The sequence below is a fragment of the Anguilla anguilla genome, chromosome 11 (assembly GCF_013347855.1).
Source record: "Anguilla anguilla isolate fAngAng1 chromosome 11, fAngAng1.pri, whole genome shotgun sequence".
Lineage (NCBI taxonomy): Eukaryota > Metazoa > Chordata > Actinopteri > Anguilliformes > Anguillidae > Anguilla > Anguilla anguilla.
Window position 1 is genome coordinate 40,160,917 of NC_049211.1, and position 14,426 is coordinate 40,175,342.

The 14,426-nt window shown below is 52.0% G+C and overlaps 1 protein-coding gene across 2 annotated transcripts in view; it reads left to right on the forward strand.

The window, feature by feature from the left end:
• gnai3 (guanine nucleotide binding protein (G protein), alpha inhibiting activity polypeptide 3) overlaps window positions 1–14,426 on the forward strand; it is a 64,352-nt gene that overhangs the window by 31,636 nt on the left and 18,290 nt on the right. The window contains exons 1-5 of one of the 2 annotated variants that reach the window (XM_035381733.1): window positions 1,119–1,123; window positions 1,417–1,418; window positions 6,173–6,215; window positions 9,316–9,457; window positions 12,907–13,064. In XM_035381733.1, coding sequence (XP_035237624.1) covers window positions 6,211–6,215; window positions 9,316–9,457; window positions 12,907–13,064 — 305 coding nt within the window. In that variant the 5' untranslated portion in view covers window positions 1,119–1,123; window positions 1,417–1,418; window positions 6,173–6,210. Of the gene's footprint in view, window positions 1–1,118; window positions 1,124–1,416; window positions 1,419–6,172; window positions 6,216–9,315; window positions 9,458–12,906; window positions 13,065–14,426 lie in introns of those variants that run through there. The other variant, XM_035381732.1, reaches the window with a different exon arrangement.

A 14,426-nucleotide genomic window follows, 5' to 3' on the forward strand; every position in this document is an offset into this window, starting at 1 on the left:
GTGTGCCAGCCTGCACCTCTGTGTGTGCCAGCCTGCACCTGTGTGTGCCAGCCTGCAGCTCTGCGTGCCAGCCTGCAACTCTACGTGCCAGTCTGCACTTCTGCGTGCCAGTCTGCAGCTCTGTGTGCCAGCCTGCACTTCTGCTTGCCAGCCTGCAACTCTGTGTGCCACAGCTCTGTGCGCCAGCCTGCACCTGTGTGTGCCAGCCTGCACCTCTGCGTGCCAGCCTGCACCTCTGCGTGCCAGCCTGCACCTCTGCGTGCCAGCCTGCACCTCTGCGTGCCAGCCTACACCTCTGTGTGCCAGCCTGCAGCTCTCTGTGCCAGTCTGTACCTCTCTGTGCCAGCCTGCACTTCTGCGTGCCAGCCTGCACCTCTGCGTGCCAGCCTGCACCTCTGTGTGCCAGCCTACACCTCTGTGTGCCAGTCTGCACCTGTGTGTGCCAGCCTGCACCTCTGCGTGCCAGCCTACACCTCTGCGTGACAGCCTGCACCTCTGTGTGCCAGCCTGCAGCACCTCTGTGTGCCAGCCTGCACCTGTGTGTGCCAGCCTGCACTTCTGTGTGCCACAGCTCTGTGTGCCAGCCTGCAGCACCTCTGTGTGCCAGTCTGCAGCTCTGTGTGCCCGTCTGCCCTTCTGTGTGCCAACCTCCACCTCTGTGTGCCAGCCTGCACCTCTGTGTGCCAGTCTGCACCTCTGCGTGCCAGCCTACACTTCTGTGTGCCACAGCTCTGTGTGCCAGCCTGCAGCACCTGTGTGCCAGCCAGCAGCACCTCTGTGTGCCAGCCTGCACTTCTGTGTGCCACAGCTCTGTGTGCCAGCCTGCAGCTCTGTGTGCCAGCTTGCACTTCTGTGTGCCAACCTCCACCTCTGTGTGCCAGCCTCCACCTCTATGTCCCAGTCTGCACCTCTGTGTGCCAGCCTGCACTTCTGTGTGCCAGTCTGCAGCTCTGTGGGCCAGCCTGCACCTCTGTGTGCCAGCCTGCTGTCCGTCTTTTCTGGGTATCCATGGCGACCTGGAAGTTTACCTGTGATTTTCCTAGGACACACCTGAGCGCGTACGTTATGTGCGTTACCGGGAAACCAGCGTTTGGGGCTGCGGCCGCGTCCTGCTGCTGCTGCTGTGCTGTCGCAGTGCCCCGCCCCGTTTCGTCCCGCGCCTGCATCCCCTGGTGGCGTGGGTCAGTTGTGGCAACAGCAGACAGCGCGTGAGGAAGCCGGCCTTACTGCGCATTCTGACCGGGCGGAGTCACGCCTCTGTTTATCCCAAACACCGTGCGGCCGGGCCGACGACGCTCTCGGTCCCCTCACACCCGTAGGTGTGGCATTCAGGTGCTCCGTTCGCGCTTATCTGTGAGCAGACAGGGTTAGGAGGTGGCTGTTACCGTAAGAGTAACGCGGCTGACGTTGGCCGAGTGGTCTGGTGCAAAATGGCTGCCGTGCATCACCCAGATAGGTGCTGCATGTTGATGGTGGCTCAGGTGAATTTCACTCCCTGTCACTGTAAAAACCCTGTGAGATCATGACATGAAAAGCATTGTATACATGTTTTACTAAAATATTATACGTTAGATGCTTGGCATGGCATATAACCGCCTGAAGTAATTCTGCCCTCATCTTATCAGAAAATAAAATAAAGCCTCCAACAAGTGACGGAGGCTTCTTTACCAAAAAGTGATATTTGGTATGCACCTGGGAAAGATGGACTGTCAGCTCGGTTGCGGTTGGAAGGAGCCTAAGATGGCTCCTGGCCTTCTGGAGATGGAGGAAGTCCGAGTCCTGCCCCTGATCGGAGGGTACAAAGGGAATCGGGAGAGAGGGATAATTGGAGAAGCGCCAGAAGAGAGGAGCCAACAAAGATTCGTTCAGATTTGTAGGTCAGCGTGCTGAAAGGACCCCCCCCCCCCCCCCCCACCCCGCTCGCTGTCCCTGGGACAGGCAGAGGACTGCTCGCGTCAGAGACGGAGCCATGACATTTACGGCCCGGCGAAGGTGCCGTAGTCCTCATCAGAACCCGAACTTCACCTTCATCTTCATCACGCGGTCTCACTGACGAGACAAAGCTCTTCTGCAAGGGAGACGTGGTCACAGTTAACTTCTCACCTTTTATCATTTTGATTGGCGTGAAAGGCAGTATCTAAGCTAATCTAATATTAATATCTAATATTTTAGCTCTGAGAATTGTGGACTCTTTCTGCTTTACTTGCCTCATTTGTCATCACTAATTGTGGTAAGTTTGAAAGCACAGCTCACTCCTCTGGTATTTATTTATGTTTGCCCCGGGTGACTGGTATTGCTTAAATCTTTCCATGTTGTTCATTTATGTGACTCGATTAGATCTGTAGTTGCTGGTTGGGCTTGCGAATAGGCTTGCTTAAGGGTGAAACACATTAAAACATTCAAGCTTCTGGTCGCAAGTCTAGTTCACAAAAGCACGATGACATACTTCTGTCCAGAAGTGTAGGAACTGCAGTGCATCGTGGGATAATAATTATATGGAGTTCAGTACTACTGAGATTCCATAAATGGAATGTGTAGTGCCTTTGAATGTTCTACTGAATCTTAAATGGATTGACTGACATTAAAAATATGATATTGTATAATTCCTAATAAGTATAAAATATACACTCACCGGCCACTTCATTAGGTACACCTGTTCAACTGCAAACTGCACCCGTTAACGCAAATATCTAATCAGCCAATCACGTGGCAGCAACTCAATGCATTTAGGCATGTAGACATGGTCAAGACAATCTGCTGAAGTTCAAACCAAGCATCAGAATGGGGAAGGAAGGTGATTTAAGTGGCTTTGAACGTGGCATGGTTGTTGGTGCCAGACATTTTGAGCATTTGAGGTTTGAGCATTTCAGAAACTGCTGATCTACTGGGATTTTCACGCACAACCATCTCTAGGGTTTACAGAGAATGGTCCAAAAATGAGAAAATATCCAGTGAGCGGCAGTTCTCTGGGCGAAAATGCCTTGTTGATGGCAGAGGTCAGAGGAGAATGGCCAGACTGGTTCGAGTTGATAGAAAGGCAACAGTAACTCAAATAACCACTCGTTACAACCGAGGTATGCAGAAGAGCATCTCTGAACGTACATCGTGTCAAACCTTGAAGCAGATGGGCTACAGCAGCAGAAGACCACTCCTGTCACCTAATGAAATGGCCAGTGAGAGTATGTAGCTGGCAGTAGTATTCAGTGGAGCCATGAACAAAATTCTTGCAGTCATCGCTAGCATCATGAGGGTATGACTGAATCTTTCTCGCAGATGTTAGGATTTGTATGTATTGTTTTGTGAAAGTGCTGGAAAAATTCATTATTTATATCATCGTGGGGTGTGGTAGTACATCCCATAGACCCAAATTAATCGCTGCAGATTCAGCAAATTACCACATGGCTCACTCGTAGTTCCACATTAAATTACGAGCAATTTCCTTGGTCATGGCAGCCATTTTATTACTAGCGACCTTTCTGTTGAGACTCAGAGCTCCAGCTCGGTACAGGGCTTGGTGCACGGGTTAGAAGTGCGAGTTCATGTCCTGTTTATTAAACGCATATTTCTCTCCAGAAATGTAATTCCGCCGGTCCTCCGGCCGTATCTGAACTGGTCCTGTCCATTCAGGCCTGACCTCCCGGCCACGCCTCACCGCTGAGCACTGTGTAACCGTGGTAATGGCGCAAGAGAAACCGGCGCCATGTAGGACACTTACAGGCATGTGCAGTTATGCCAGCGGTATCCCAAGCCACTTGAGGAGATCGTTTGCTCGGCGTCTCTGGCTCCTAGCCGTTCGGCGTAGCAGGGCTTTACCGCTGGCCGCGTCACAAGGACGCGACGGGTGCGGCTTCGGCTGTGCCTCGTCCGAGACATGACGGGAACCACCGCAGCGCCACGGAGGCTGCTGAAGCACCGGGCGCCTTGCCGTAGAGATGAGAGGACTCTGGAGGACTCTGGAGTTTACAGTAGCGTCCTTGCGTGAAAGGCACGGGGAAAGAACGGAATCTATATGGTAATTTGTGAAAATGAAAACAAGTTAAAAATGATACATGCTCAAAGACGCTCCTGCGTGCACGCGTTCAAAGAAAAAAAACGCGAGTGTTCCGTATGCACTGAAGTGCATTTCATAACTTCTTTCAGTCGTATTTATAGTTTGTATTTTCTTCTTATTGCTTGTGGTTTCTGAGGATCTGCCAAGGATGAAGCTCAGGGTTCGTGTTCAAAGAATTAATCGTTTCTGTTGACACAGAGTGAAATGCATTTAGATGGAAACATCTTGACCAGTGGTAGCCAGTTTGTTTACGCGCTATCCCTACCCCTACAATGTTGGTCACAAATTGCTTTCAGTCTTTACACTTAAAATACAGACTGATTATCCCAGCTGAAATGGCTTTATTTAATAGGCTCCAGTAAGCATGCACAAAAAGTAGCTGTTAGAAAATGGAGACCTTTGCACTGTAACAAATGCAATGTAGTTTAAAGTATGGATTTTTGCCTGCGTGCCTTAATTGGATTGCCAGAAGTGTAACCTGAAACACAGAAATTACAGTCCGGTTCTTTCTCCGGCACCTACGGTATTGTTTGCGGATTTGACGTATTTTCCTTAACTCAGAAATCGGCGATTTGCCCAGTTTTTATTCTGAGAATTTATTAGTTGCCCCAGCATTCACTGTTTGCCCGCTGAGGGATTTTTAAAATTTTATTCATCTCGTTTTAACTGGAAGTTCAGATGTTCCGTTTTCCCCCCTCCTCATCCTTCTTCAGCTTCTCTCGCTAGAATGTCGGTGTTTGTAGCGTCCGGGACTAGGAAGCACGGAAAGCTTGAGATGACAGCGGTAAGCCTGGCCCTTTCACGCGCTTGGCGTTCCACGCCGCGGAGCCCCGACCGCGGGAGCCGAGCTGCGTAGATTCCGCGCCCGCGGGGGGATAGCTCTGACAGCTTCTCCGGGCTGAACCGTTCCATCCGGAACACGTCAGGCTTTCAGACGGACGCGCGTGACGGGCAGGGGGGAGAGAGCGATCCGTGCGGATTCTCCGCGCTTCGCTGCGCCCCCCCGGAAGCGTCAGCGCGGTCTCTCTCTCGGGCGACGGCGGATTTCTGACGGAATCCCCGAGTGGAACGCTTCCGTTTTTACCGTTCGTTCCGTCTGTGCGTTTTCAGCTGTCAACAACACGCGCACAATGGTGTCTTCAAAGGAGAAGAGCATCACGCCGTGCAAGGCAGCTATTTAAAATATATTTGGGCTTTCAAACCAGAATGAACAAACATATTTTTGGGCTTACAAGCCAGAATGATCGAAAGCCTTTGCCTATAGAAGGAAGCTGAAACGAAGGTTATGCAAGTCTGCATGCGACATGTCTTTCTGTATTTTTGTCTGACAAGAAAACGTTTGGGAAGTAACAAGGAAAAAAGATTTCATTTAAGATGCAGTATTTCCGAACACAGCACGAGTCGACACCAGAAACAATGGCTGAGGGCACTCCCAAGTGTTATTCTGCCGTCCTTGTTTTGGTCTTACTTCTCATCTTCCTCATGATTCCAGTTCGATTTGTCATGCTCATTGGTCATGGCCTGCAGATGCTTTGTGAAACGGTTGTCGGCGTCTGAGGCCGTGAGGTCATGCACGCGTTGCAGCCAGAGGCGTTTTTCTCCCGCTGGCTCTCTGCTTCCTCACACACACCTGGTTTTACGGTAACTGTGTAACTTTAGCGTCCGCGAGAGTTAGCGCTTGACTTCATTTCAGTTCATTCTTCTCAGGGAGTGAATTAAAGTGCAGTTATTTAACTGGAAAGTCACTTAATTGGAATTGGTGTTAAATAATTGGAATTCCATTTCAGTTGAGTTAAGGGAGTGTACTGAAATTTAGTTCTTGAACTTAAAAATACCCATTGTTCATGAGGTTCATTGAAATGGAATTCTAGCCAACCCTGGTACTCTGCTATTTCCAATATAATTTTTTAGTCTTGTGTGAATTTTTTTTATTTTAAAACCCTAATTCATTTAATATTTCTCATGTTACTCTGAGTGTTTCTCAGTCTTTCTCTTGACCAGTACTCATAGGTCTTGTGGGTGTGTGCAGCTTCTAGTTTTTCTTGGACGTTGAGTTGGTTTATGCAGGTGGTTCTGTCTCTAACGCCTTCTCTCTCTCTCTCTCTCTCTCTCTCTCCCCAGGTGCCGGGGAGTCGGGGAAAAGCACAATAGTAAAGCAGATGAAGTAAGTCCCAGGAATAGCTCCTGCCTCCCAGGCAGCACATGCAGCACATTCGAATGCATACTGTACGCTCATCAACATTTCCCGCAGGACGAAGGTTGTGGAGTGTTTGTTTATGTTCCGTGTCCATGGATACGGCTTATGCAGTCCGTAGCACGGTGTGTTTCTAGCTAAGGCCTTTGGAAAATGAATTCCTTATTTTGAATTATATGTGTATTTTAATTTTTTTTAAAATTCTTTCCTTAGATATGGCATGTAAATATATAGATATGTGTAGATAGTCTCTTGTTAATTGCACAAACCGCAACCCTCCTCAGTTTCAATTAAATATATATTGTTGTAATGAAGTCCCGTGCCCCGTGTGCCCATGAATGAATTAACGAGCAAACGGACGACGGAGCGAACGAAAGGAAGATCGCGCCAGAGAAGGACGATGGAAAAACGAGAGGACGGCGGGAGAATGGAGCGGCGCGCGCTCGCTGTGACTCACCCCGCCCGAGCCCCGCGTGGGGATAACTACATTCATTGCTTTCTCGCGTTTGCGTGAATGCGAGGCAGATTACGGAGCGCGGAAAGCGGGTTTGTTTTCCGCCTCCCGGACCGCGAAAGAGAGGGGGAGGGTTCACTCGCAGAAACGACAGCCTTTCGCGGTTTTTTTTTAACGTGGGACGTTTGGGGAACAAGCGGGGACGGCTTACGCCCGAACCCGGTGGGGGGTGTTTGGCAGCGGCCTATTCGGTTAAAGGTTCCCGGTTTCTTTCACAGATTGTAGCGCAGCGTCCAGGCGGTCACTCCTGGGGGGTGAAACCCCGGCGCTCGCTGGGCCAGCTGTGTTCGCTAAAAACAGCCGACCTGATCTGCGTATGCATCGGACTCCCGAATCCGTGGAAACGGTGCCAAATTAAAAAAAACCAAGAAACGATGACATAGAGTCAGGGGGGGACTTGAGGATAACTGGTGACTCGGAGCGGATTGCACAAACTGTAGCGGTGGACTGTTGTGATGCAGGCTGTTGTTGTGAATGATGGTCCTCCTCGGCCAGCTTTGTGTGTGTCATTGCTGTTGATTCAGAAGATGGGAGAAGCATCTTGGCATTTCACAATGAGCACAATGTGCAGATGACTGGCTTCAGTTAACTGGGGGAGAAAGTAGTTGCTGTAGGTTGAGCAAGGATGATATATCTGCACTGGTAGTGTTTAGAATTTAGGTCTGATTTACTAACACGTGCAAAACCAATGATATGACCAATAATTGGTCCTGGTATTTGTTTTGCACCAATCATTGGTTGTGTTATTAGTTGGGGTCTAGTGTGGGGAGGGAGTGGTTTCAGTTGGCAAGATTTCAGCGTGTCATATCATGCAACAACAACTCCTCGCTGGTCAGTCAGGTTCCTGCTGGTCAGTCAGGTTCGTTCTTGTCAGTCTGATTCCCGCTGGTCAGTCAGGTTCTCCCTGGTCAGTCAGGTTCCCGCTGGTCAGTCAGGTTCTCCCTGGTCAGTGAGGTTCCCGCTGGTCAGTCAGGTTCTCCCTGGTCAGTCAGGTTCCCGCTAGTCAGTCAGGTTCCCGCTGGTCAGTCAGGTTCCCGCTGGTCAGTAAGGTTCTCGCTGGTCAGTTAGGTTCCCGCTGGTCAGTCAGGTTCTCCCTGGTCAGTCAGGTTCCCGCTGGTCAGTCAGGTTCCCGCTGGTCAGTCAGGTTCCCTCTGGTCAGTCAGGTTCTCGCTGGTCAGTCAGGTTCCCTCTGGTCAGTCAGGTTCTCGCTGACAGGTTCCCGCTGGTCAGTCAGGTTCTCGCTGGTCAGTCAGGTTCTCGCTGGTCAGTCAGGTTCCCTCTGGTCAGTCAGGTTCTCGCTGGTCAGTCAGGTTCCCGCTGGTCAGTCAGGTTCTCGCTGGTCAGTCAGGTTCTCGCTAGTCAGTCAGTTTCTCGCTGGTCAGTCAGGTTCCCGCTGGTCAGTCAGGTTCCCTCTGGTCAGTCAGGTTCCCGCTGGTCAGTCAGGTTCTCGCTGGTCAGTCAGGTTCTCGCTGGTCAGTCAGGTTCCCTCTGGTCAGTCAGGTTCTCGCTGACAGGTTCCCGCTGGTCAGTCAGGTTCTCGCTGGTCAGTCAGGCTCTCCCTGGTCAGTCAGGTTCTCGCTGGTCAGTCAGGTTCCCTCTGGTCAGTCAGGTTCTCGCTGGTCAGTCAGGTTCCCTCTGGTCAGTCAGGTTCCCGCTGGTCAGTCAGGTTCCCTCTGGTCAGTCAGGTTCTCGCTGACAGGTTCCCGCTGGTCAGTCAGGTTCTCGCTGGTCAGTAAGGTTCCCGCTGGTCAGTCAGGTTCTCGCTGCTCAGTCAGGTTCCCTCTGGTCAGTCAGGTTCTCGCTGGTCAGTCAGGTTCTCACTGGTCAGTTAGGTTCTCGCTGGTCAGTCAGGTTCTCGCTGGTCAGTCAGGTTCCCTCTGGTCAGTCAGGTTCTCGCTGACAGGTTCCCGCTGGTCAGTCAGGTTCTCGCTGGTCAGTAAGGTTCCCGCTGGTCAGTCAGGTTCTCGCTGCTCAGTCAGGTTCCCTCTGGTCAGTCAGGTTCTCGCTGGTCAGTCAGGTTCTCACTGGTCAGTTAGGTTCTCCCTGGTCAGTCAGGTTCCCTCTGGTCAGTCAGGTTCCCTCTGGTCAGTCAGGTTCTCGCTGGTCAGTCAGGTTCTCACTGGTCAGTTAGGTTCTCCCTGGTCAGTCAGGTTCCCGCTGGTCAGTCAGGTTCCCGCTGGTCCCGCTCGGTGTCTGCCTGAGCAGGCTGGGAATGAGGGGACCTCCTTTCACTCTGCGTCAGCTGAGCTGGTTGGCTGTGAATTAACACCGGCGCGATGCGTTTCATGGAGAGCGCATGTCAGTCTGCACTCCCAAAATGGACAGAAGAGGTTGCTACAGCGACCACAAATACCAGACTCTGGGGATTTAAAGTTAGAAACGTGAAATAATGAAGAGTTCTTGAGTGAGAGATGCCTTTCCACTATTGTTTTTCACTATTGTTTCTCTCTCAGGACGGCTACTTGGAGGAGGAGTGTGTGTGTGCGTGCATGTGTGTGTGTGTGTGTGTGTGTGTGTGTGTGTGTGCGCAGTGTAACAGTAGTGTTTCTCTCTCAGGATTATCCATGAGGACGGCTACTCGGAGGAGGAGTGTAAGCAGTATAAAGTGGTCGTGTACAGCAACACCATCCAGTCCATCATCGCCATCATCCGTGCCATGGGCCGCCTAAAGATCGACTTTGGGGACCCTGCACGAGCGGTAAGTACCGCCCCTCTGTCAGCCGGTTGGCCCCGCCCCTCTGTCAGCTGGTTAGCCCCGCCCCTCTGTCAGCTGGTTAGCCCCGCCCCTCTATCGGCCGGTTAGCCCCGCCCCTCTGTCGGCCGGTTAGCCCCGCCCCTCTGTCTGCCGGTTAGCCCCGCCCCTCTGTCCACCGGTTAGCCCCGCCCCTCTGTCCACCGGTTAGCCCCGCCCCTCTGCCAGCCGGTTAGCCCCGCCCCTCTGTCAGCTGGTTAGCCCCGCCCCTCTGTCGGCCGGTTAGCCCCGCCCCTCTGCCAGCCGGTTAGCCCCGCCCCTCTGTCCGCCGGTTAGCCCCGCCCCTCTGTCCGCCGGTTAGCCCCGCCCCTCTGTCAGCTGATTAGCCATGCCCCTCTGTCAGCCGGTTAGCCCCGCCCCTCTGTGAAATGAAAGTCAAGTATACATTTCACTGGAATGCTTATTGCAGCCTGGCCTTGGCTGACCCATATCACTACAGTTAGGCCCGCATCCATGTTGTCTTCCCGCTCTGATATAGAACCGAACAGGGAACGTTTGAGTCGTAGCCAAAGCGTTTCCGCTGTAGCGTAACTTAAAGTGATTTAAAGCTCTATTTGTTTTTTTTTTAAACGATGACATCGCATCCCTCAACCCGCTAGCCCAAGGCGTCCTCCCTGAAGCGAGCGGCGATCTGGAGGCCGCGCTGAAATAGACGTTAGCGTGGGCGGTGAAGCAGAGCTCTCGCGCTGCCAGAGTGCTCCGTCACGCTAAGCGGCGCGGACAGCGTGTTCGATTGATGCCGCGGATCGGGCCGCGTTCCGGGGAGCCTGGGGACGGGCGGGCGGGCGCCGGTCCAGCGTCACCCGGGGGGATGAGTGCTGGCTGGCCCAAGTCCGGTCCAGCGTCACCCGGGGGGATGAGTGCTGGCTGGCCCAAGTCCGGTCCAGCGTCGCCTGGGGGGATGAGCCCGGGGACGGGCTGGCCAGGGTTCCGGAGGGCCTGAGAGAGAGAGAGGAGGATTTACGGGCCCTTTTCTCACCTGGGCCCCCGGAGTTATGAGTCCCGCTCGCGGTCGCCCTACGCAGCGCGCGGAGAAACGCACGTCTCCGTCGGCCCGAGGTCAACCCCAGCGAGTCTCCCCTCAAACATAAACACAGCTTCACATTCTGTTCCCCTTCCTCTGAGGACAAGCGCGGGCCAGTCCAAATACTTTAATTCCTTGGGTGCCGTTAACGTTCTGAAACGTTCCCACAAATCCCCCGGTCATTTTCAGATGCACGCGTTTCTTTCCAAACCGTGCAATCGTGAAAAAATTTTACCCTGAATTTTACCCTGAAATTATGTTGCTTTTTGAATGATTGTCAGCAATCTTCAGGAGATTTACTTCCACTTAAAAGGTTGAAGTATTTCAAATGAAGCTAACTGATGCAGGACTGCTGCATTCTGGGATCTGTAGTTGCTAGTGTATACTGCAGTTATCCTTTTAGCCAGCAGACCGCTGGGATCTGAAGTGGGACACCTCTGGCCTTGTACTCATCCCGGGGGCAATAGTTCCTCCCTAAAACCTTCCAGGGGCCCACAACCCCTTTTTATAAATGAGCTACGTCCCCCTTCCAACTGATGCCAGCTATACTGTAGTCCTGTTTGGCTTGCAATGTGTAAGATAGTCACTGGCTATAGAGTGTTAAATAATCACAGTCTCTCTTGTAATCCCGTGTTGACCGTGAGGTGTAAAACAGTCACATTCCTGTAGTCCTGTGTGACCTGTAGTTAAGTAGTCACAGGCTCTCTTGTAGCACTGTGTGATGTCAGAGGGACTCACAGGCTTCAGCTGAACTAATCTTCGCTTGGGCTGAGGGCAGTTCCAAATGGAGAGGGAAAAATGTTCCTTTAAGTGTGGTGTGTCGTAAGGCACACGCATCACAATCATCAGAGGTCACAAGGTCACCGTCATTGTTGCACTCAGGGGACCAGAGAATGACATTCCCCCTGACGCTCATAAACTCCAGTGGTTACCAGAGGTATTGCAGTTTAGTAAGCCTCTGGTGCAAAAAAGCTCATTTTCTCATTGAAGTCCATTCAAAACTATGACTTTTCCCTGGCAAAATTATACTATTTTGGACAGCACATTTAAATTAAAAAAATTTCTTCAGACCAAACTAATTGATCTCCTGGGATATAAAAAGCATTAAAAAAATTCCCTTTCATCCCTACACATTTAGGTACCCAGTGTGCATCTGGTGCCAAAAGCCCCAAAGTCAAACATGGCGGCCTCCATGAACTGTCTTCATGCGCCAATGAGCAGCTCCCATAGGAGTCCATGTAACCGACTAGCAGAAGCTGTCACCAGCTCTTTTGCATCTCCATGGTTACACTCAAACAGGGTTCCATCGCTGAGGTTCCTGTAGCCAGGGCACCCGATGCTGGCCCCAGTCGGTCCCTGGCAGCAGCGATCCTGCTCTCTCTCTCTCTCTCTCTCTCTCTCTCTCTCTCTCTGGAACCCTCCGTGCGTTACGCAACGTCAGGGGCGGGGCTTCTGTGGAGCGTGTCACCTCGTTGCCCTGGCAGCCGGGGAGGCCTGGATGACATATGGAAGTGCTCTCTGCGCCGCAGTTGGCGCTTGGCAGCTCGGTCCTGTTTATGCAAGGCTCCTGGTCTGGGGCTCCCGTGGGGGCAGTGGGGGGGGTGACGGCGTTCAAAGTGGGGGGTAAACGTGCTGGCAGTCTGGTGCTGGCAGTTGGGTTGGAGAGTGCTGCTTTGTCCTGTAGAAACATAATTTGTGGTCTGTCTGTATGTGTGTATATATATATACATACATATATGTATGTGTATGTGTGTAGGGGTAGACCTCATGACCCTGTGTGTGTGTGGTGTGCGTGTGCGTGTGTGTAGATTTAGACCTCATGGCTGTGTGTGTGTGTGTGTGTGTGTGTAGATGTAGACCTCATGGATCTGTGTGTGTGTGTGTGTGTGTGTGTAGATGTAGACCTCATGGCCCTGTGTGTGTGTAGATTTAGACCTCATGGCTGTGTGTGTGTGTGTGTGTGTGTGTGTGTAGATGTAGACCTCATGGATCTGTGTGTGTGTGTGTGTGTGTAGATGTAGACCTCATGGCTCTGTGTGTGTGTGTGTGTGTGTAGATGTAGACCTCATGGCCCTGTGTGTGTGTGTGTGTGTGTGTGTGTAGATGTAGACTTCATGGCCCTGTGTGTGTGTGTGTGTGTGTAGATGTAGACCTCATGGCTCTGTGTGTGTGTGTGTGTTTGTGTAGATGTAGACCTCATGGCTCTGTGTGTGTGTGTGTGTGTGTGTGTGTGTGTGTGTGTGTGTGTAGATGTAGACCTCATGGCCCTGTGTGTGTGTGTGTAGATGTAGACCTCATGGCCCTGTGTGTGTGTGTGTGTGTAGATGTAGACCTCATGGCCCTGTGTGTCTCTCTCTCCCTCTCCCTACAGGACGACGCCCGGCAGCTCTTTGTTTTGGCCGGGACGGCGGAGGAGGGGGTGATGACGGCGGAGCTGGCCGGGGTCATCAGGCGTCTGTGGAAGGACGGGGGGGTGCAGACCTGCTTCATCCGGTCCCGGGAGTACCAGCTCAACGACTCCGCCTCATAGTAAGAGCGCCCCGCCTCTGGCCTCTGCCGCGCTCACACGGCGGTCTGGTCTCCATCTCTGGGCATCCCCGCCTCTTCGGAGCGCCTCATGGTTCCCTTCCTATCCCCGCCCTGTGCCTCTCCCACCTTGTCTCGGTACTCCGTGTTTTAAGGTCATAAGGTTATAGTGTTATGGATGTAATCTGTATTGTATACATTCGGGATTTGTTCTTTGTTTCTTGGCTGGCATAGCTAACGTGCTAGTGCTAACGTGCTTGTGCTATAGTGGTGTTGTGCCTTTATTCACTGGTCTGGGAATGTTGTCAGCCAGGTTTGGTGCTGTTGTTTATATAAATCAGGTGAACGCGCTCATGTTTGCCCCGTTGTAGCAAGCAGCGCTGCTAAATGAATGTTAAAAAAAGAAAAGAAATTGAGGTTTAATGAATGCTAAATTGAGACTTTCTGTAACACCAGAGGCGGAAACTCCGAAAAGCTGCCGACGCTCCACTTTGGCTTCGAAGAACAGGTGTCCTGTGTCAGCTCTGTTCCCCTGTTGCCCTTGGAGAGGCACACGGTGTTTGGCTTTATGTTTATACCTTGAAATCAGCAACCTGTTCACACCCAAGAGACCGGATGGCTTGAATTAAATATCATGAACTAGCCGATCACTGTAATTGCCGGGTTACAGTGAAAGCCTGCGTGCCGTGTGTCTCTCCGAGGACCCGGGCGAATACCGCAGTTTTCTGCGGTAACATTTCCCTCCTCTGTGCGGTGGAGCTCTCATCTCACACACGTTAATGTGGGGCCCTAGAGAGCGGCCAGGCGTAGCGTAGCTCGCTTTCCTGGTGTAATGGCGTCCATGATGGCTCAAGGTGAAGTGTTTAGGGTGTAATGGCGTCCATGATGGCTCAAGGTGAGGTGTGTAGGGTGTAATGGCGTCCATGATGGCTCAAGGTAAAGTGTATAAAGTGTGAATTCAGTGAGGGCATGCAGCTGGCTAGCGCATCGCGCTTGTCGTTGGGGGAAACAAAGAGGGAATTGAAATTCCGGCCTTATCAGCGATTGCTTGGGATGTCACATCCACTGTGCCTCGGGGTCCCCTGTGCATTCAGCCAGCAGACTTCTCTGAGCCTGTGTTGTTTGTAAGAGCACTTCTCTCTGTTATGCCTTTTACATTGTGTGCCATTCTCCACTCAGAACGGAGCATTTGATGGCTGGAGAATCTGTGTGCGGCTGCCATGGTAACGCCTTTAGAACACTAAGGCTGCGGCCTGATTGGCTGCCTCGCCGTCAGTAGGTCTGCCTCTTCCTGTTCAGACCGCTGCGTTCTCGGTTACCTGAGGCTCCAGGGGTCACTGTGAGAGTGACGAAAGGCTGCTGGCT